General features: G+C 40.7%; 2 protein-coding genes across 2 annotated transcripts; both read right to left on the bottom strand.

Annotated features, from left to right (window-relative positions):
- Positions 1–110: 110 nt before the first annotated feature.
- On the bottom strand, positions 111–21,562 carry LOC115375354 (stonustoxin subunit alpha-like). The gene is made up of 5 exons (XM_030074770.1): positions 21,488–21,562; positions 7,217–7,329; positions 4,593–6,544; positions 3,861–3,995; positions 111–173 (listed from the first exon to the last, which is right to left on the bottom strand). Exons 2-5 carry the CDS (start codon positions 7,314–7,316, stop codon positions 111–113), a joined length of 2,250 nt encoding a protein of 749 aa, XP_029930630.1. The 5' UTR covers positions 7,317–7,329; positions 21,488–21,562.
- LOC115375353 (verrucotoxin subunit beta-like) lies at positions 15,194–18,601 on the bottom strand. The gene is made up of 2 exons (XM_030074769.1): positions 18,502–18,601; positions 15,194–16,323 (listed from the first exon to the last, which is right to left on the bottom strand). The coding sequence occupies exons 1-2, from the start codon at positions 18,599–18,601 to the stop codon at positions 15,194–15,196; spliced, it is 1,230 nt and encodes a 409-aa protein (XP_029930629.1).
- Positions 21,563–21,932: the final 370 nt, after the last annotated feature.

The following is a 21,932-nucleotide window of genomic DNA, read 5'->3' as shown; positions in this document are numbered from 1 at the left end:
ATGGAATTTATTCATGAAGACGAGGAGGCTGGCATCTCGCCAGCTGAGTGTCATTTCTTGTGAATGCTCTGATTTCCCATCAGTGTTCAGGGCTGATTCCCATACTCCCCTCATCCTCCACACTCGCCCACACACACCTCCACTATAAGATTCTTCTCAACAGGCAGCTTGTCCTGACAGGATTGAGAGCATACCCATGAAGTTTATGTTATTGATAGCGCAGGAGGGTGAAGGGATGGCAGGCCCAGGCGAAGTGGTGTGGCTGACTGGCTGATGAGGCAAGGCTGGCTGGTGGAGCTGAAGGCATCCTGGCAGAGAGATCAGAACAATGGGCCGCAACTGTTTCTAAAACTAATCGGTTCTCAAGAACATAATTAGTTCTCAAGAATGCATGCAGGCATGTTTCCATTCACTCTTCCTCACTTGTTTAAGAATCACTTTCTTGCACAATAAAAAACAGATGACAAGCCATTTACTGTACACCTCCTGCAGCAGTCCATCCATTTCAGAGCAACGGAAGTGTTTTTTTTTTTTTTTGTTTTTTTTTGTTTTTTTTTAATTTTGTTTTTTGTTTTCTTTAAGTATCTGGAGTCCAGTACTCCATCCTGGTTAGAATTTCATTTGTCTGTTTCTGTCTGTGATATCTGCCACAATCAGAGTTTTGATTAGATTTGTTTCAGTTTGATTTGATTTAATTTCATTGACTGGATTTGATTTGAGCTGATATTTGATGACACAACACCAGTGTAAAAGTTTGTAATGACTTTTATTAGACTTATCACAGGGGACACAGACTACAGGTAAGAAGGAGCAGATGCCAGGTAAGAAACAACAGGGTTCAGGTGAGTATGAACGGTCCTTAGTTCTGACAGCAGGAGGATTTCTTAGGGGAAGAACCTGGGAGCCAGGTCTGGTGAAGGGAGCCCATGAGCAGGTAACTGAGGCTGGATGGAAGGGCTCACTTTATTGGCAAAAGTACATGAGGGGGCTACTGTACCGTTTCAGAGCAGGCAATGTTGGTGGTCATCGGGGCAGCAGGTCTGGTAACTGGTAAGCAAGCAGCAGGTCAGGTGAACCAGGAAGGAGCAGATGAATGGTACGTTGGGGACAAGCTGAGGACAACGGAGCCAGCAGGTAGGTACACACACACCTGAAGCACTTGCAAAGGCTGGATGTTTCTCACACTGAGAGTCTCTGATGACTGATGATTGGCAGACAGGGTGAATGGCGATCTCCCCCAGTGAAGCAGAAGCTTGTGAACGCCACACAGCCACAGGTAGACGAGAACCAGGAAACCAACAGGCAAATGTTGCAGTGAGGAACAGAAGGTCAGAGATGAGGAGAGACGGTCAGAAACAAGCTGAGAAGAAACCAGGAAGCAACCAGGCTGATGATGGGGTCTGGCTGGCCAGTGAATGAGACAGAGGTGGGGGTGATGGAAAGATACTGCAGTACCAGGTAAGGGCCCGAGCAGGCTGTGATAAAAACTGTGTGCACAAACTGTGCATAAAGCCAAAAATGTGCAAACACCTGCTTTTTGTCAGATTGGTCAGAAAAAGTGCTGCCACAAACAAGTAATTATTGTTACCTTAATAAATGTGCCTTTGATTAGCCTAGATCACACACAGTTGAGAGTCAAGAATGCCCAAATGAGGTTGTTTTCTGCAGTACATGGGCCTTTAAAGCTTAGAAACTGCAATAGTGATTATAAATAAATCAACTGGAACACAGCAATTTTCCACATTGGCATTCAATTCAGCTGTCTGTTGAGAAGAATTTTATAGTGGAGGTGGAGGTGGAGGTGTGTGTGTGTGTGTGTGTGTGTGTGTGTGTGTGTGTGAAGGAGGATGAGGGGAGTATGGGGATCAGCCCTGCACACTGACAGAAAGTCAGAGCATTCATAAGAAATGAGACTCAGTTGGTGAGATGCCAGCCTCCTCATAAGACAAGTCCATCAGTCCATATCAGTCAAAAAGAAAAAGGAAGTTTGTTTTTATCCCTAAAGGTATTACAGCACAGGGCCAAGTGATGACGTATCTCTTTTAGCCACATGATGACTGTGATGCTGCTTAAAGAATGAATGAAGCTGGAATAGGCCTGTTTGTTTTCCTTCAAGGTGCTGGAATAAGTTTTGAAGTGGAGGTCTTCCAGCTTTGGTGGATGTGGTCGGGCCTTGGGATGCTGTATGACTGTTGCCAAGAACCAGTGATCCCTGATAAGACATTTAATATGAAGTTAGGAAAGAAACATAACATTTTATGGTTTTATGGCGGCTATCACTGCCAGGAACAAGTTGTTTACTGAAATATCAGAAGACATTAGAAAAACACTTCAGTCAGTGATTGTGTACCTTTTTTTATTCATTATATATTTTATTTCTGATTTGCGAATTCAGTCACATCATGTCATCAAACAACATCAGTAATCAAACTCCATTCTGTCACTTAATGAAGCACAACAGGGTTAAAGCTTCATCTGCTGTGATATTAAATCAGTGTCTGTCAGTACACTTTATGTCAGCTGTCATACACATGAACCTCCTGCAGGGAGTTTTCTAAATGCCAAATGAAAACCAAATGTAAAGTACAGATGCATGTAAGGCTGAACTCTCTTAATGTTTGTGCTGAGACCATGACTCTGTTTTACACAAGTTTCACTCAATCTGTTTTAACTTTCTGTATGAGTGCAAGATGTCACTTAATGTATAAAGAGAAGTATCTCAAAACATGACTGTGGACGGCGTCAGTGTGTAAGACAATGGACTGTGCTTCAGAGACTCAACAACATTGCCTCCATGTTTAAGATGTGATCAAATATGAAGAGTATTAAGTCTAGGTTCTATATCCAGTGAGTCTGAATCATGTAATATCTCCTGATAATCAAATAGTGTGGATTTGATGTACATCATGATGATTCTCTGAAAAACCAGATAGTCACACTGAGGCGGTCACTCAACATAGCTGAGGTCCCAGACCTTCAAAGTCCCCCTCCTCCCGAAAATGTGTTTTCTTCTGTTTCTGTTTCCTAAAATGTGTGACCTCGACTCTACTGGCTGTATCTGCTCTCAAGAGGTGTTTTCCCACTCCTCTACGGATTCAACTTTATGGGTATGCTCTAAATCCTGTCAGGACAAGCTGTCTGTTGAGAAGAATCTCATAGTGGAGGAGTGTGTGTGTGTGTGTGTGAGAGAGAGACTGAGACGACCCCGGGCCACAAATCCCACAACCAATCAGCCATCAGCTCATGGGGTGCTGATTTGCATATCATTAGCAGCAGCTCCGCCTGGACTGCTGCTTGAGTTTTGTTTTATAAAAAAAAAAATAAGACCAACCAGAAATTGCTGCTTCGCTTGAAGAATATTAAAGGAACTAGGAGATTCCCTGAAATTTTTTTTTTTTTTCATGGTTAGATTATGAAATACAGCACAATTTTCATGAGTGTCACACGACAGGATGTCCTGGTTGTGTGAACAGGGAACTGGTTACGAGCTGCTGTGCCAGCAGGCAGGTGATGGGCAGGGACTATTTACATATTCATAGATTTGTGCATGTTTAATCACTGTCTGAACTTGAAAAAAAATTGTACACTATCTTAGCTTGAAGGGGAGGCTCCTCTGTTACAGACATTCGTTTGGTGGGTATGGTGTTCAAATCAGCAAAGAACTTCATCATGTTTTTAGTATTTATGTGCCAATTGAGTGTGTCATCATCATCATCATCATCATCATCGTCGTCATCACAACCTGCACTATTTCCATCTGGTGGATTGTTGGCTGCAAACAATGCAGAATTAGTGAATTTGAAGTGAACCGGCAGACCGCTGTCTGTTTTAGGACATGGGAACTTAGATGATTTGATTACCTCGAGAACTGGTGGCAGCTCATCATCTGCAGATGTCACCAGAATCCTGATGTTCTCTGCCACATCTTCATCAAAAAGTTTGAGCACTGAATCAAACATACAGTGATGTGGTATTGTTGGCCCTGGAAAAGAGGCCTGGATCACCAAACACACTGCATTAATCTCACGGGCTAACTTATCAGATATGAAGAGCTTGTACAAGACTTGTGTGATCACAGCTTTGCATAAAGACGCACAGGCTAACCCAAGAAAGGAATGATCATCTTCATCCATTTTATCATCAAAGCCTTGATTGTGAATAATGGTTAAAGAATATTGGATTTTAAACCCCTCTTGGTGGTGGATTTTGTAAATGTCGAATCCTGGCATTTCATCTTCTGAACTCAATGAAGCCTCCTCAGTTAATTTGAATCTGAAATTGTCATTCCTCTCTACACCAACGATGTAGTTGATCATTCCATTGATGAGAGTGGACTTTCCTGATCCGTTTTGTCCAAAAAGGAGTATAGTACTATTTTGTTTTGAGCTTTCTTTGCCAAAACTGTAGCACCTGCATCCATCTATGCCCATGTCCTCTTCCTTCAGAGGCAGCTTGTAGACTGAGGATGTTGCAGGATTTATGAGTTTGCTTGTATGTTTGAGCAATTCTGCGAGGTGCACTTGTTTTTTTGTCCACACATTAACTGTGTTACTTTCCTTGCTTCTACCAGCTACACCACAATCACATCTGACCCTGACAGCGTACTCTGTCTCTGGCTGAAGCCCAGATATGATGGCCTTTTTAGCTTTTGACTCCATTTGGTTCCATTCAAGGTCTTCATGTTTCACACCAGGAGCAGTTATTGCATACTCTACAATGTAGCTCAAACTGTTGACACCTTTGCCAATCTCAGCAGGTTTCTCCCAGCTAACTGATATCTCTCGTGAATTTGGATCAACTTGCAGTTTTCCAGGAGGACTAGTGGGTAAGGTTGTAATGGGACCACTGTCTTTACTGACTGGCCCTTTTCCAACTGAGCACACTGCTCTGCATCTGAACAAGTACTCTGTGTTAGGAGTCAGACTGGACACTGTGACTTCTCCAGCTGTCAATACTGTCATTTGCTGCCAGTCATCTTCTCCACTGACACAGTACTCAACAGAGTAGTGGGTGATGTTTTCTGCTCCGAATCCTGGTGGGGAAATCTTCACTGTCACACTGTTGTGGGTTGTGTCACTTACTGCTGGTTTTTCAGGCTTTGAAGGAGGTTCAAAGTTCTCAGGAGTGAAAGTACACTCTTTATAAAGGTGAATGCTTGCTCCTTTGGGCTTCTCATTTGCTATACCTGCTGCCAGGAACTTAATGTTTTTCTGGTCCATGTTGGCCTCTGCAAAATCAATGAAGAGCTTTGCTTTTTGCCTCACAGCATCCATCACCTCCTGTGGAAAGTACCACTGTTCCTTCTCTACATCATAAGTCTGATATGAAATTTTTATAGGACTCTCAGGTTGGGGTGTTTCCTTTAAGTATTTTGATAAATCTAAGAGGTATGGTTCATCATCCTCCAGTGAGGTGAAAGCAAAGCACACAGCATGCTCAGCACTGAGGATTTCCTCGTCTAGTGCATGGCGAGATGTGACAATCTTGGTGTTTTTCATCATGTTGGTGATTGATTTTAAAATGCTGATTTCTCTCTCTTTACAACTCATCCACTCACTCAGGTTTTTGCTGTTGAATGGAGAAGAATGTCTCTTTTTCAACACCTCTGCAAGTACAGCCTCCTCTTCCCCTCCTCCCCGGATTGATGGAAGTTTCTTTGCCAGGGTCCTCTGGAATTCCAGCTTGTACTCAGAGAGCAATTCTTTAAAGGTTTTTAGCTTTTTTCCAATCTGTGGGAATTGTTGGGTTGTGCTGTTTTTCATTGCATCATTGCACCTCATTTCTAGCTCACTCAAGTCCTCCAGGACGCTCTGTGCCTCCATCACTGATCTAATACTTATCTGACGGACAAGTTGAGCTGCAGCAGAATCTAAACTTTTCAGGGGCATCAGCCAGACCTTGACTGGCACGGCATTTTCTCCATTTGCTCCCAGTAATTTTGGAAGACTCTGGTAGACTTGTATTGCATCCTGAAAGGACACAGGATTCCTTTGAAGGTTAAAGTCACCATGGAATTTGCAGGAGAAGTTTTGAACATTTGAAATGTCTGTTTCACTCATTTGCAGGGAACCTTCACCTTCAATTGCAAGGCGGGGAATCTTCTGAATCATCACCTTCATGTTGCCCTCAATGTCTTGATGATCCTTCTTTTCAGACACCTCACGGTCAAATACAAAGAAGGCTTGTGCCCCATAAAGTATACCTGTGACTACATGTGTTGCTATTCCTTTATCAAAAACATACGGATGCTTCACATTGTCTCTTCCAAGATGATTCATTGACATCTCCTGGAACTTGGTTGTAGTTTTGTATTTGAGTGTCACTCTGGCCTGATTTTTGGAAATCTTACTGTCTTTTAGGTATTTGGCAGAGCCCTCAACCTGTACCAGCCCACCCAAGAAACTTGCCTTCAGGGAGGCGTCAACATTTAATGCTGAAGATTTGTCCTCAGTGGATTCAGATGCAACTATCTCAAATTCACTGTTGGGTTGGGGTCTTTCTCGTGCATCATTCTCCAGGGCATCAGGGTCCCACAATGTCATGCCTGCAACACAGGGTGGGAAGTGAGGAGTCAAGTTTACTTTTATTGCTGCACAGCCAGGCTGGATTTCTTAGCAGTAAATAAAAGAAAAAAATAATAACACACAGTTAAATTGTATTTTGAACAGCAGTGGGTTCCTCTTCAAAATTCTAGACAAGGAGTTGATGTGTACTTGAACTGAAAAATTATGATGATATCTTCCTCTAGAGGTACATTTTCCTTCCTGCAGTCTCACACGGCTTCATCCTGGGTCAGACGGACACCAGGAGCTGTATTCAGAAATCCTCCCAGTACTGTGCTGCTGCTTGTGGAGAAAGTCTAAGATTTCTCCAAATTGTAACTTTTCTGAGAAATTAGAAGATGTTTTTCCATACAAATTAGTTGAAACCCTTGTAACAATAAAAATGTATTCACCAACAATATCCATTAATAATTATCCAGTTCTTTCTCTGTTTATGTCAAATAAATTAGGACTTATCCAAACAAGACCTGTGATGCATGGAGTGTTTTATAATATCAGATAATTTATTTAATGAACTTAATATAGATTAGGATCTTTTGTTATAGCAGTCAGATATCGGGGAGAAAAATGGTAACTTACTGATATGAAACTTTGAAATGTAAATGTTTTGGATTTGCCCAGTAACATTAGATTTGGTGACTTTAAAGCCTTACCAGGGATCAGGGAGTCTTGGCGACAGTCGTACAGCATCCCGAGGCTGAAAGGCCGACCAAGCGCTGCCAGCTCTATCGTCTTGACGGCTTCAGGTTCCATTACTCAGCCTCGACTGGAGAAAATAGACAAGAGCATGTTCGTTCAGTCCAGTGACTCTCCTGCAGTCCTGCTGGTTATTTACTTGCTTCCTTAATAATGTTGGAATCACTGATAAAAACAAGATACTCAATGTAAATGAGATAAACTAACAGGCACCGCAGGGCCCCTAGAAGATACCTAATACATTACTAATAAATAAACTGGATATTACGCTGTTAGTATGCTCATGCTATTGAGTTAGCAAATCAGTAGGTTTTACCACAACATTTGAGCTAATTGCTCCATCTAGTGGTACATTTTCCTTCTGCAGTCTTGAACTAGTGAACTCCTGGTGGTATGTTAGTACTTAAACATGAACATTTTATCCTCTGACAAATTGTGAGGAAAGAAGCTGGAGAATATGAGAAAAAGAGGTAGGTAGTTTTTATTTTGCCAAAATGTCTGTTGCCAACAAAGAACTGCAGATAGTTTATTGGTTTATTGATTAACCTTTTTTTTTTTGGAGATTTCCACTCACATTGAGGCTCTGTGTTGCTGACTGGTTGGAGAACCACAGGAGAACAAATCATTTGGTTCCTAAATGGTTCCACATTTCCTTCATCTCACAAACACTCATGAAGGTGGGATATCTCCCTACATTCACTGTGTTCCCCCAGACACACACACACACACACACACACACACACCTCTAAGGCAGTAAGTAGCACTGTCACACGTACATGGTAACAACATCAGATGTAATGCAGAGAGGTACTTACAGGAGTCGTGTCTCGCTGAGATAAAGTGTGGCGTCTGTCTTCATCGTCTGTAGGGAGGAGCCTCTACTCTTCCTCCTCTGACACAGAGTGTTTTCAGGAGGAGGAGGAGGAGGAGGCTGCAGTCTCACCAACAGAGGCTGCTTTCTTGGAAATGGTCTGACTTCCCCTCAGTGTGCAGAGCTTACTTTCTTCCTATCAAGCTGATAAAGTCTCTGACAGCCAGTTCAAAACACAAATCCAGTCCCACCCTGTTCTGTGCATGAGACAAGAGTCCTACTTAGTATAATATGATAATAATAATAAAATGATACCACTGACATATCAAAATATCAATATCTAAATGGTAAATAAACTGCTATCCTATCTATTTTTTCTATCTTTTCTTTTTTAACAATTTTATTATGCTATTTCATCATTACTTTAACCTCTGATTATTTTTTTAGGCAAGGCATCAACTGTGTAGATTTCAGATATTGACAGTTTTGTGTAAATTGATGGCAAATTGAACATTTACTGTAATGTTTTCCATCAACCGGCCAGTCACGCTCTCAGATGGCAGACATCGCTCTCACCTGAATCTAGTGAGTAGAAGACCTCACAGGCTTCAAATGTTAATATCATTTTTTGACAACAGTTATGATTTTGTGCCATCAGAACTGTTTTTATCTCAAATGAAACGTCACAATATATTTGAAATTACTGATTTTAAATCTCTGTCAACAAAGTACAGTTCTGGGGCGTCCCTGTAGCTCAGTGGATAAAATCCCACTTATCAAGGCTGAGTCCTGATTGCAAGGTCCTGGGTTCAAATCCGACCTCAGGCCTTTTGCTACAGGTCATCCTCTCTCTCCTCTGACATTTCCTTTCCTGTTTCTCTCTACTCTGACTGGCAAATGAAGCAGAAATACCAAAAAAAAATCTTTCAAAAAAGTATAGCTCGACAAACTAAAACTTGTTTCGCAACACAAAGCAAACTGAGCGTTCGACAGTTTACAGATGACATGCAACGTTACATCTGTTACAGAGTTAGAACTGAGTTGTGAGATTAATCTCAGAGTTCTGACTTTAATCTCAACATTTGGAGAAATGTCAGAATTCTGAATTTATTCTCACAATTCTGGCATTTTTCTAAGAATCTGAAGGTTGATTACGGTTGATTACTTCAGGGATTTCTGGCTTTCAAATCTCTTTCCAAACCAAACTTTCCAGGTCATTTCATAAAGCCGGTGACTGGGCAGTTTTCTCATCCCAAAGACGAGCTTGTGATCCTTCTGCTTGAATGGAATCAGTCGAAAATCACACAAGTGGACCATCTTGCAGGTAGAAAACGTCACTCATCTCCTTCCTGCCTGGTATTCAAAGGCCAAGATTACAGATCCAGGTGGCAGTGGGATTTATTATAAAAATTTACATCAATTGTGCTTGTTGGATGATCATAGAAAAACACTTCAAAACCAGTTTGAGTGACAGCAGTAGTGAAAAATGTAAACATGACAGTTCAGTTCAGTGTCTCTTCATTCACTCAGCAGTAAAATGTCCACAACTGATACGAAAAAAGTAGAAAATAAATCAGCGTCCCTTGATTTGCCAAGTGCAGAGAGTGCAGCACCGTAACGTTTGAGTCCCAGTGAACAAGTTTCATTCCAGCGTTTGAAAAAACTGAAGACCGCCCTGACATCTGTGGAGGAGAAGCAAAGCTCATGATGGGTCAAGTTATGGGGTCATCTTAAGACCTTTGCTTTTTACATATGAAGGTGATATCATTTTTAAATATTCTACAATGTTGATGCAATGTTGAAAAAAACCTTCAGATATAGGTCAATTAATGGACAACCAGTGTGCATATCCCATGCTTGGAACCATATTCAAAATACAAGTTGGACCAGATGTGATAAGGGATCTGGAATGTATATGGTGACTTTTTAAATGGCTTCAGCATGGTAAACATACATTGGTTTTGTCACTTTCAGTTGATTTTTGTGACTTAATCATGTGTTCTGTGAGGTGTTTTATTGTGAAAATACAGAGCATACTGTAAAGTACAAAGGAAGGACACTTCCTGTGTGAGAGACTGTAGTCACATTTAAGATGCATTTACCTGGAGTTCCTCAGCCTTCAGCTAACATGCTGCCTTTCGGCCACATATGTGACATATCTACTGTATACTGGACTCGTGATATTGGACATGATGCTTTGTTCCATTCAGCTGACCTCTTTCCAAAAGTGGGAACGTGGTACTTGTGTTTTGGTGAATGCACTTATCAGTTCATTTTGTATTCCAACATTAAAATATTACTAATGTACTCACTTTGTTGCCTAACCTTCACTGTAAAATGAAACCTTAAATCAATCATATCTGCGTGCTAAACCAGATCTCAGTCTTGTAAAACAAATTTGTAGGAATGACATCAGCCAGCCTACATTTGCTTGCAAAATGGCACTTCCTCATTAATGAAACATTGATTAATGTACTTCAATTAGCAATTCTTGCTAATGCGCTCTGCTTTAAGATTTGATTGAATTACAGTATTTTGGATTTGTAAAAACATTTTGTGATGTTCCTGTGAAAGTCTCTTTGTTCCCATCAAATGTAAAAGTGAATGTTTCTTGTTATCCCTTAAACAACATTTTTAATACACATTTTACCAACAGGAGTTTGGTCTGAAATGTTGGTCATGAATAAATCAGTCTGAGTAGAGGAGCTGGAGTGTGTTGCTGTCACTTGTTTTCTTAACATAAAGTCTTTTGCCGCGATCCATTTTCTAAAGTTCACAATTCACTGTTTTATAGTTTTATGCCAACCATTGCTGTGAGGAACACGTTGTGTGCTGAAATATCAGAAGACATTACACTTCAGCCAGTGATTCTGTACATTTTTATTCATCATATATTTTATTTCTGATTAGTGAAATCAGTCACATCATTTCATCAGACATCAATCATCAAACTCCATTAAATCAGTGTTTGTCAATACATTTTATGTCAGCTGTCATACACATGAACCTCCTGCAGGGAGTTTTCTAAATGCCAGAGAAAACCAAATGTTAAGTACAGATGCATGTAAGGCTGAACGCTCTTAATGTTTGTGCTGAGACCATGACTCTGTTTTACACAAGTTTCACTGAATCAATTTTAACTTTCTGTATGACTGCACGATCAAGCAATCAATCAAACTTTATTTATACAGCACCTGTCAAACAAATACATGACATTCAAAGTGCTTTACATCTCGATTGACAAATAATCATAAAAACGGAAGTAAAGAACTTGGAGACCAATGCACACTCATAAAATATGTGCAATTAAAAAAAAATAAAAGATCAAGAATAAATAATAATAATAATAATCAGACAAAAGAGTGATAAAAAGATTTAGAACAATAATAAAACAGCAATAATAAAAAACTCAAGAATAAGATACTGAATAAAATCTAAAAAATACATAAAAACAGTAAAATAAAATGTAGAATATACTATATACAAACAATCAGAAAAAATAATAATCAGACAAAAGAGTGATAAAAAGATTTAAAACAATAAAATACAGGAATAATAAAAAACTCAAGAATAAGATACTGAATAAAATCTAAAAACTGGAACATTTCTGAAAATTGGAACATTTCTGAGAATTAAGAAGATATTTTTCTATACAAATTATTTGAAACCCTTTTAAAGATAAAAAATGTATTCACCAAATATATAAAGAAAATAATTATCCAGTTCTTCCTCTATTTATGTGAAACAAGTTAGTGACACATGGAGTGTTTTATAATATCAGATAACTTAAAAACAGTAAAATAAAATGTACAATATAATATATAGAAACAATCGGCAAAATAACAATAAAACAAATACAGATAAAAATAATAAGCAGAGTACCTATAAAACTGTAAAATTGTAAGACACTACATGAATGCCAGACGACAGAGATGAGTTTTTAGTCTATGTTTAAAAGCAAAATGTTTCTAGCTCCTCTCAGATCCTCCGGCAGGCTGTTCCAGAGTTTTGGTGCATCGTGGCTGAAAGCAGCATTGCCAGATGTTTTAGTTCTACTCTGTGGAACAGCCAAAAGACAAGAGCCGGAGGATCGGAGGAGCCTTCCTGAATCATGTAATAAAAACATCTCTGAGATATAGTCTGGTGCAAGTCCATGCAGCGCCTTATAAACTAATGAGAGAACTTTAAAAACAATACGAAAACTAACAGGCAGCCAGTGTAAGGATTTTAAAACAGGCGTGATGTGTGCTCTCCTTCTGGTCTGAGTCAGAACTCTCGCTGCAGAGTTTTGAATCAGTTGCAGTTGATTAATTGTATTCTTGGGTAGACCAGAAAAGAGAGCATTACAGTAGTCTAGCCTGCTAGTTATAAAAGCGTGCATTAGTCTCTCCGCATTGCTCAGAGAGAGAAATGGCCTCACTTTGGAAATATTTTTTTAAATGATAAAATGCTGTTTTTGTGATATAGCGTATATGTGGCTTAAAATTAAAATCAGAGTCAAATATCATTCCAAAATTTCTTGCCTCCTGACTCAGTTTTAGTCCAAATGTATTTAGAGCCCAGTTTCTCTCTCTGAGCTCTTGAACCGATAATCAGTAATTCTGTTTTGTCCTGGTAAAGCTGTAAAAAATTCTGTGACATCCAGGGCTTAATATCTAAAACGCAGTGAAAAAGTGAGTCAATTGGTCCAGTGTCATCAGGAGACACAGCCACATAGAGCTGAGTATCATCAGCATAAGTATGGAAAGTGATGATACTGCCCAGGGGTAATGTATAAATTAAAAAGTAACGGTCCTAAAAATGATCCTTGTGGTACTCCACATACTGTTTGGAAAACTGATTGTCTATAGAGATGAAAGACGTTACTTAATGTATAAAAAGAAGTATCTCAAAACATGACTGTGGACGGCGTCAGTGTGTCAGACACGGTCTGTGCTTCAGAGACTCAACAACATCACCTCCATGTTTAAGATGTGATCAAATATGAAGAGTATTAAGTCTAGGTTCTATATCCAGTGAGTCTGAATCCTGTAATATCTCCTGATAATCAAACTGGGTGGATTTAATGTACATCATGATAATTCTCTTAAAAAACAGAACCAAGGCATTCACTCAACATAGCTGTGGTATATTTTTGAATTGACTTTTCCAGACCTTCAAAGTCCCCCTCCTCTCGAAAATGTGTTTTCTTCTGTTTCTGTTTCCTAAAATGTGTGACCTTGACTCTACTGGCTGAACAATATTAAAGGAACTAGGAGATTCACTGAATAAACGTTTTTCCCCAGTAAGATTATGAAACTGTAGCAGGACAGGACATCCTGGTTGTGTGAACAGGGCTCTGGTTATGAGCCTCTGTGCCAACAGTCAGGTGATGGGCAGGGACTATTTACATATTGATAGATCTGTACATGTTTAATCACCATCTGAACTTGCAAAATGGAGCTGTATCTTGGGGATCCTCTGTCAGTTGTTTGGTGGGTATGGTGTTCAAATCATCAAAGAATCCTCATGTTTGTAGTATTTAAGTCCCAATTCAGTTTGTCATCATCATCATCATCATCATCATCATCATCACAACCTGCACTATTTCCATCTGGTGGTTTGTTGGCTGCAAACAATGCAGAATTGTTGAATTTGAAGTGAACCGGCAGATCGCTGTATGTTTTAGGACATGGGAACTTAGAAGATTTGATTACCTCGAGAACTGGTGGCAGCTCATCATCTGCAGATGTCACCAGAATCCTGATGTTCTCTGCCTCAAAAAGTTTGAGCATTGAATCAAAAACATAGCGATATGATAATTTTGGCCATGGGAAAGAGGCCTGGATCACCAAACACACTGCATCAATCTCACATGCTAATTTATCAGACGTGAATAGCTTTAAGATTATTTGTCTGACCCTACGTTTGAAGAACGCCTCTGAAAAGACTCTGTAATTACAGTCTTCATTGTGAATAATGGTTAAAGAATATGGGATTTGTAACCTCTCGTTGTGGTGGATTTTGTATACGCTGATTTCCGATGTTTAATCTTCTGAACTCAATGAACCCTCATCAATTAATTTGAATCTGGAAAGAGACTATGAAATTGTCATTCCTCTTTATACCAACGATGTAGCTGATCATTCCATTGATGAGAGTGGACTTTCCTGATCTAGTTTGTCCAAAAAGGAGTATAGTGCGATTTTGTTTTGAGCTTTCTTTGCCAAAACTGTAGCACCTGCATCCATCTATGCCCATGTCCTCTTCCTTCAGAAGCAGCTTGTAGACTGAGGGTGATGAATTTAGACGTTTGCTTGTATGTTTGAGCAATTCTGCGAGGCGCACTTTTGTTTTTGTCCGTACATTAACTGTGATGCTTTCCTTGCTTCTACCAGCCACACCATAATCACATCTAACTCTGACAGCGTACTCTGTCTCTGGCTGAAGCCCAGATATGATGGCCTCTTCAACTTGTGAAACCATTTGGTTCCATTCAGGTTCTTCATGTTTAACCCCAGGAGCTGTTTTTACAATGTAGCTCAAAATGTTGACACCTTTGTCAATCTCAGCAGGTTTCTCCCAGCTAACTGACAGCTCTTTCGAATGTGGTTCAGCTTGAGATTTTCCTGGAGGACTAGTGGGTAAGGTTGTAATGGGACCACTGACATCACTAGCTGGCCCTTTGCCAATTGAGCACACTGCTCTGCATCTGAACAAGTACTCTGTGTTAGGAGCCAGACTGGACACTGTGACTTCTCCAGCTTTCAATACTGTCAATTGCTGCCAGTCATCTTCTCCACTGACACTACTCAACAGAGTAGTGGGTGATGTTTTCTGCTACAAATCTTGGTGGGGAAATCTTCACTGTCACACTGTTGTGGGTTGTGTCACTTACTGCTGGTTTTTCAGGCTTTGAAGGAGGTTCAAAGTTCTCACTGAACAAAGAGCCTTCTTTATAAAGGTGGATGCTCGCACCTTTCTTTTTCTTATTTGCTAAGCCTGCCATAAGAAAACTAACATTATTGTCCATGTTAATCTCTCCAAACACATTGAAGAGCTTTGCTTTTTGCCTCATTGCATTCCATACTTCATTCAACAAACACAAATTTTCCTTTTTTACATCATGAATCTGATATTTGATTTATTTAGGACTCGCTGGTGTTTCCTTTAAGTATTTTGATAAATCTGAGAGGTATGGTTCATCATCCTCCAGTGAGGTGAAAGCAAAGCACGCAGCATGCTCAGCGCTGAGTGCTTCTAAGATGTTTATTTCTCTTTCTTTACAATTCATCCACTCACTCAGGTTTTTGCTGTTGAATGGAGAAGAATGTCTCTTTTTCAACACCTCTGCAATCACAGCCTCCTCTTCCCCACCTCCACGGATTGATGGAAGTTTCTTTGCCAGGGTCCTCTGGAATTCCAGCTTGTACTCAGAGAGCAATTCTTTAAAGGTTTTTAGCTTTTTGCCAATCTGTGGGAATTGTTGGGTTGTGCTGTTTTTTATTGCATCATTGCACCTCATTTCCAGCTCACTGAAGTCCTCCAAGACACTCTGTGCCTCCATCACTAATCTAATACTTATCTGACGGACAAGTTGAGCTGCAGCAGAATCTAAAATTTTCAGGGGCATCAGCCAGACCTTCACTGGCACAGCATTTTCTCCATTTGTTCCCAGTAATGTTGGTAGACTCTGGTAGATTTCAGCTGCATCCTGAAAGGACACAGGATGCCTCTGAAGATTAAAGTCACCGTGGAATTTGCAGGAGAAGTTTTGAACATTTGTCTTTTGCCAGGAAGGTTCACCTTGTACTACAAGGCCCGGAATCTGCTCAATCATCATCTTCAGACTGCCTTCAATGTCTTGATAATCCTCCTTTTCAGACACCTCACGGTCAAATACAAAGAAGGCTTGTGCCCCATAAAGGATACCTTTGACTACATGTGTTGCTATTCCTTTTTCAAAAACATACGGATGCTTCACATTGTCTCTTCCAAGATGTCTCATTGACAGCTCCTGGTACTTGGTTGTAGTTTTGTATTTGAGTGTCATTCTGGCCTGATTTTTGGAAATCTTACAGTCATTTAGGTATTTGGCAGACCCCCCAACCTCTACCAGTCCAGCCAAGAAACTTGCCTTCAGGGATGCTTGGACATTTAATGCTGAAGATTTGTCCTCAATCGATTCAGATGCAACTATCTCAAATTCACTGTTGGGTTGGGGTCTTTCTCGTGCATCCTTCTCCAGGGCATCAGGGTCCCACAATGTCATGCCTGCAACACAGGGTGGGAAGTGGGGGTGGGAGCGTTCAAGTTCACTTTTATTGTTGCACAGCCAGGCTGGATTTCTTAGCAGTAAATATAATAAAAAATAATAACATACAGTTAAATTGTATTTTGAACTGCAAGGGCTCCTGTTCAAAATTCTCGACAAGGAGGTGATGTGTACTTGAACTGAAAAATTATGATGATATCTCCCTCTAGTGGTACATTTTCCTTCCTGCAGTCTCACACGGCTTCATCCTGGGTCAGATGGACACCAGGAGCTGTATTCAGAAATCCTTCTAGTACTATGATGATCGTGGGGAAAGTCTAAGAATTCTCAAAATTGGAACATTTCTGAGAATTAAGAAGATATTTTTCTATACAAATTATTTGAAACCCTTTTAAAGATAAAAAATGTATTCACCAAATATATAAAGAAAATAATTATCCAGTTCTTCCTCTATTTATGTGAAACAAGTTAGTGACACATGGAGTGTTTTATAATATCAGATAACTTATTTAATGAACTCAATATACACTACTCACAAAAAGTTAGGGATATTTGGCTTTCGGGTGAAATTTCAGGATGAACCTAAAATGCATTATAACCTTTACAGGTGAACTTAATGTGACCTTCTGTAAACTTTTGAATGCACATATCCAACTGTTCAATGTTTCAGTACTTTTTGCACAAGTTGCTGTTCTCTAACAAGGAGTTTAACGGCAAAATTCACATCAGGTGTTTGATCCATGAATCGACCAATAAATTTCCTGGTTCAATTAGAATTGGTATTTAAACAGTCCTCCTCATCATGCTGTTCACATTTTGACATCATAAGTCCAAGACGACACCTAACAATTGATCAGCAGCACCTCGCCATTGCGAGGCTTCAAACAGGATGTTCTCAGACGGAAGTGGCCACTGAGCTTAGAGTGTCACAGAGTGTCATCAGTAGGTTGCAACAGAGATACAGAGAGACTGGAAGAGTCACAGGAAGGCATAGAAGTGGACGTCCTTTGGCCACATCCCACACTGATGACCGCTTCATTGTGAACAGTGCCCTGTGGAACCAGATGATGAATGCCACTCAACTCCAGGCACGTTTAAGGGAGGTGAGAGGCACCCAAGTGTCATGTCAGACCATTCGAAACCGTTTACATCAGCATGGTCTGCGTGCTAGACGACCTGCAAGGGTACCTGACCACACCACCAGGCACAGGTGTCATCGTCTTGCATGGGCCAGGGAGCATTTACGCTGGACAAGGGACCAGTGGGCCTCAGTGCTGTTCTCTGATGAAAGCCGATTCATGTTGAGCAGAAATGATGGCCGCCAACGATGTTGGAGACATCAAGGAGAGCACTATGCATCAGCCACTGTTGTCACCAGATGAGCCTTTGGTGGTGGTGGTGTTACTGTGTGGGCAGGTGTGTCTAGTCAGTACAGAACTGCCCTCCACTTTGTGAATGGTACAGTGACAAGCCCATACTACCTGAATAACATCATTAATCCAGTCATTGTGCCCCTGCATGAACAACACGGGCCTAATTTCATCTTCATGGACGACAATGCTCCAGCTCATCAAGGTCGCATGATTAGGGAACAGCTGCTGGAGACTGGGGTCCCTCAAATGGAGTGGCCTGCACTTTCTCCAGACCTGAATCCCATAGAAAACCTATGGGATCAGCTTAGTCGCCGTGTAGAGGCTCGGAGCTCTGTACCCCAGAACCTCAATGTCCTGAGGGCCGCCCTTCAAGAAGAGTGGGATGCCATGCCTCAGCAGACAATAAGTCGACTTGTGAACAGCATGAGACGTCGTTGTCAAGCTGTAATTGATGCTCAAGGGCACATGACAAGTTATTGAGACATTGACATTTTTTGTTGTGGTATACCCACCACTGTTGTTGGCTTTTGTTTCAATAAATTGTTTGAGATGAGGAAATCACCAGTGTATGCTTCTACTTAAAAGCTCTACTTTCATGATATAATATCACTGTAGCGTGAACTTTTTACATTTTCCTATGTCACCCGAAAGCCAAATATCCCTAACTTTTTGTGAGTAGTGTATATTAGGATCTTTTGTTATAGCAGTCAGATATAGGGGAGAAAAATGGTAACTTACTGATATGAAATGTAAATGTTTTGGATTTGCCCAGTAACATTAGATTTGGTGACTTTAAAGCCTTACCAGGGATCAGGGAGTCTTGGCGACAGTCGTACAGCATCCCAAGGCTGAAGGGCCGACCGAGCCCTGCCACCTTTATCGTCTTGACGGCTTCAGGTTCCATTATTCAGCCTCGACTGGAGAAAATAGACAAGAGCATGTTCGTTCAGTCCAGTGATTCTCCTGCAGTCTTGCTGGTTATTTACTTGCTTACTTAATAATGTTGGACCTACTGATAAAAACAAGATACTCAATGTCACTGAGATAAACTAACAGGCACCACATGGCAACTGGAAGATACCTAATACATTACTAAACTGGATATTATGCTGTTAGGTCAGTATACTCGTACTTATGAGTTGGCATATCAGTAGGTTTTAACACAACATTTGAGCTAATTGCTCCATCTAGTGGTACATTTTCTTTCTACAGTCTTGAACTAGTGAACTCAAAGCTGAAAAATATGGGCAAAAGAAAATTGTAAGTAGAGGTAACAAAACAATATACATGATACAAAACTTTTGCTGACACAGAAGTGCAGATAGTGTAGTATTTTTTTTTAAATGGTGGGTTAAACTATAAAATGTATTAAACCTTTTGAGCTTAATTTATGCGAGCTGACACAGTAACAGCAAAACCTCAAGATTAGAGCCACTGGCTGCTGAGACAGAAAAACAGAGTGCAGTTCAGTCTTTTGTCAGTCGGGGGTGTGGACCCCACTGACAAAACACTGAACCACCTTAACCCACTTCTGTCAATGCAGAGGAGCAGCGAGTCCCCGAGCTCCTCGTTGTCTGATGTCTGAGCTCCTCACCCTCTTTCTAAGGGTGTGTCCAGCCACCCTGCAGAGGAAACCCATTTCTGCCACTCGTATCTGTGATCTCATTCTTTTGGTCACTACACAGAGCTCATGACCACAGGTGAGGGTTGGAACACAGACTGATCAATAAATCAAGAGTCTTGCCTTTAGCTCAACTTCTTCTTCACCATAACGGTCCTGTACATTGACCATTTAACTGCTGCCACTGCCCTGATCTACCTGTCAATGTCCCTCTTCATTTTACCTTCAGCTGTGAACAAAACCCCGAGACACTTGAACTCCATCACTTGAGGCAGTAAGTCACTACCAACAAGGAGAAGAAAAAACACTTGGAAACATGGAAACATATTTTCTTGGAGGTGGAATATCTCTAATATCTCTAATACACATGGACAGATAGAGAGACAGTGCAAAGGTGGTTGTGCAAGCTAGACAGTCAATTAAGAGAGAGAGTGAAGCTAGCAAAAACAAATTGTTAAAAAAGGTTTTGAGTCACCGCAACCACATGAGGTTCTTCTTGGTACAGGCATGAAAGTTTAGGCTGTTAGACCCGACAGTTTCTGAGATTAGGCACTCAATTCAACTCAACTCAACTTTATAGAGCACTTTAAAAAAAAAAAAACAGCTGAAACAAAGTGCTGTACATAAGTGATCATAAAACAACAAAACAGTAAGAGCAATTAAAACAGTAAAAACAATAAAAACAATAAAACAAATAAACCAGAGCGACGTCTCATGCTGGGTTGAAAGCCAATGGTAAAAATGGGTCTACTTTTTCACATGAGAGTTACTAATCCTTTTTTCAGACGTTCCTTTTTTATCTGAAAAAAGGAATAGTAACTCTCAAATGGGTTTTAAGATGGGTTAAGATGGGTTTTAAGACGGACAGTGACGAGGCCTGTCTAATGTGCAAAGGTAAGTCATTCCACAGTTTGGGGACAGCAACAGAAAAAACCTGATCCCCTCTGAGCATTCACTTTGTCCTCTGTACCTCCAGGAGCAGCTGATCAGCTGACCTGAGGCACCGGGCAGGAGCGTAAGGATTGAGTAGCTCAGAGAGGTAAGGTGGGGCGAGGCAATTTAAAGATTTAAAAACAAATAAAAGAATCTTAAAATGAACTCTAAAGTGCACAGGCAGCCAGTGGAGAGAGGCCAGGATAGGAGTTATGTGCTCCCTCTTACGAGCTCTAGTTAGTCCTAGTGCAAGTGAGGACTGGTTGACTCCAAAATAAAGTGTGTTACAGTTATCCAGCATGGATTACTGTTTCAAAGTGCTGATGTACAAGAAAGGGCTTCACCTTAAAACCCAAGTTGGAAACTGTTGGCTTTGCATAAATTGCCAAAGGACCCAAATCAACAGGGGGGAGGGGTTCACAGGAGCTGCTGGGGCCAAACACCATCACCTCTGTTTTCTTTTCAGTAAAATTTAAAAAGTTCAGGGCCATCCAAGACTTGATGTCATCAAGACATGACAGACACTTAAAAGCAGAACGTCATGTTTCCACCACTTCAGAGGATGTTATACTGACTTACATTAATTTCCTGGAAACTTACCTTAACCTTAACCCAAACCACTACCCACCTAACTCTAACCTCAACCTAACCCTAAAGTTAGCTCACCTTCAAGCCTTCACCCCTAAAATTAATGATTTTCATGAAGGGGACTTTGTGTCTCTATAAGGGAGGTGAGTCCCCACAACATGACTGTGTAACATTAGTAATACCTGGGACACACACACACACAGACACACAAACACACACACACACATTATGCCCCTGAAAACGGAGGAATAATCACAAGAGTAATAAGGTGAACATCATCATCAGAAATCATCAGAAATATCAGCAGTTTACAAACAGATTTACCCAACAGGTTAGTTGTAGTAGGATAGAAACCCTTTCAGTTACGACTGTAGAACCTAAAGTAATACTCTGAAACATAATTCACGTTTCTCATTAATTACTGGTAAATAATATGCAGCTGTAGTTCAGCAATGTATCTCAAAACTTATTAAACGGATTAAATAATTAATATAAAACAACAGTGTAAGATACATCTACATTTGTATATATGATTTCACCAAATGGCGGACACACTAGGTCCACTAACAAACATCTGCATGGCTCACATACACACTTCACCATCCACGGCAAAACTATTCTCTAACTTAGTCAATACGGACAACATACCTGAAAACATGGAGAAATAATGATGAGAGTGACAAGGTGGTGTTTCCTCAGAGAGACAGTGTTCACTCACAGGAGGAAAACGACTGACTGACTGATGTGGACGGATGGAATTTATTCATGAAGACGAGGAGGCTGGCATCTCGCCAGCTGAGTCTCATTTCTTGTGAATGCTCTGATTTCCCATCAGTGTTCAGGGCTGATTCCCATACTCCCCTCATCCTCCACACTCACCCACACACACACACACACACACCTCCACTATAACACTCTTCTCAACAGGCAGCTTGTCCTGACAGGACTGAGAGCATACCCATGAAGTTTATGTTATCGAGGATGAAGGAGGGTGAAGGGATGGCAGGCCCAGGCGAAGTGGTGTGGCTGACTGGCTGATGAGGCAAGGCTGGCTGGTGGAGCTGAAGGCTTCCTGGCAGAGAGATCAGAACAA

The sequence above is a fragment of the Myripristis murdjan genome, chromosome 17 (assembly GCF_902150065.1).
Source record: "Myripristis murdjan chromosome 17, fMyrMur1.1, whole genome shotgun sequence".
Taxonomy (NCBI): Eukaryota; Metazoa; Chordata; class Actinopteri; order Holocentriformes; family Holocentridae; genus Myripristis; species Myripristis murdjan.
Note: the sequence above shows the minus strand (reverse complement) of the source record. Positions and strands in the feature narration are given on the sequence as shown.

Excerpts from the sequence above, each read along its gene's own strand:
- LOC115375354 (XM_030074770.1), bottom strand. The coding sequence starts at position 7,316 with ATGGAACCTGAAGCCGTCAAGACGATAGAGCTGGCAGCGCTTGGTCGG. Across the intron at positions 6,545-7,216 it reads CCAAGACTCCCTGATCCCTG|GCATGACATTGTGGGACCCT; the intron begins GTAAGGCTTTAA and ends CCTGTGTTGCAG. Across the intron at positions 3,996-4,592 it reads AGACAGAGTACGCTGTCAGG|GCCTCTTTTCCAGGGCCAAC; the intron begins GTCAGATGTGAT and ends TTGGTGATCCAG.
- LOC115375353 (XM_030074769.1), bottom strand. The coding sequence starts at position 18,601 with ATGGAACCTGAAGCCGTCAAGACGATAAAGGTGGCAGGGCTCGGTCGG. Across the intron at positions 16,324-18,501 it reads CCAAGACTCCCTGATCCCTG|GCATGACATTGTGGGACCCT; the intron begins GTAAGGCTTTAA and ends CCTGTGTTGCAG.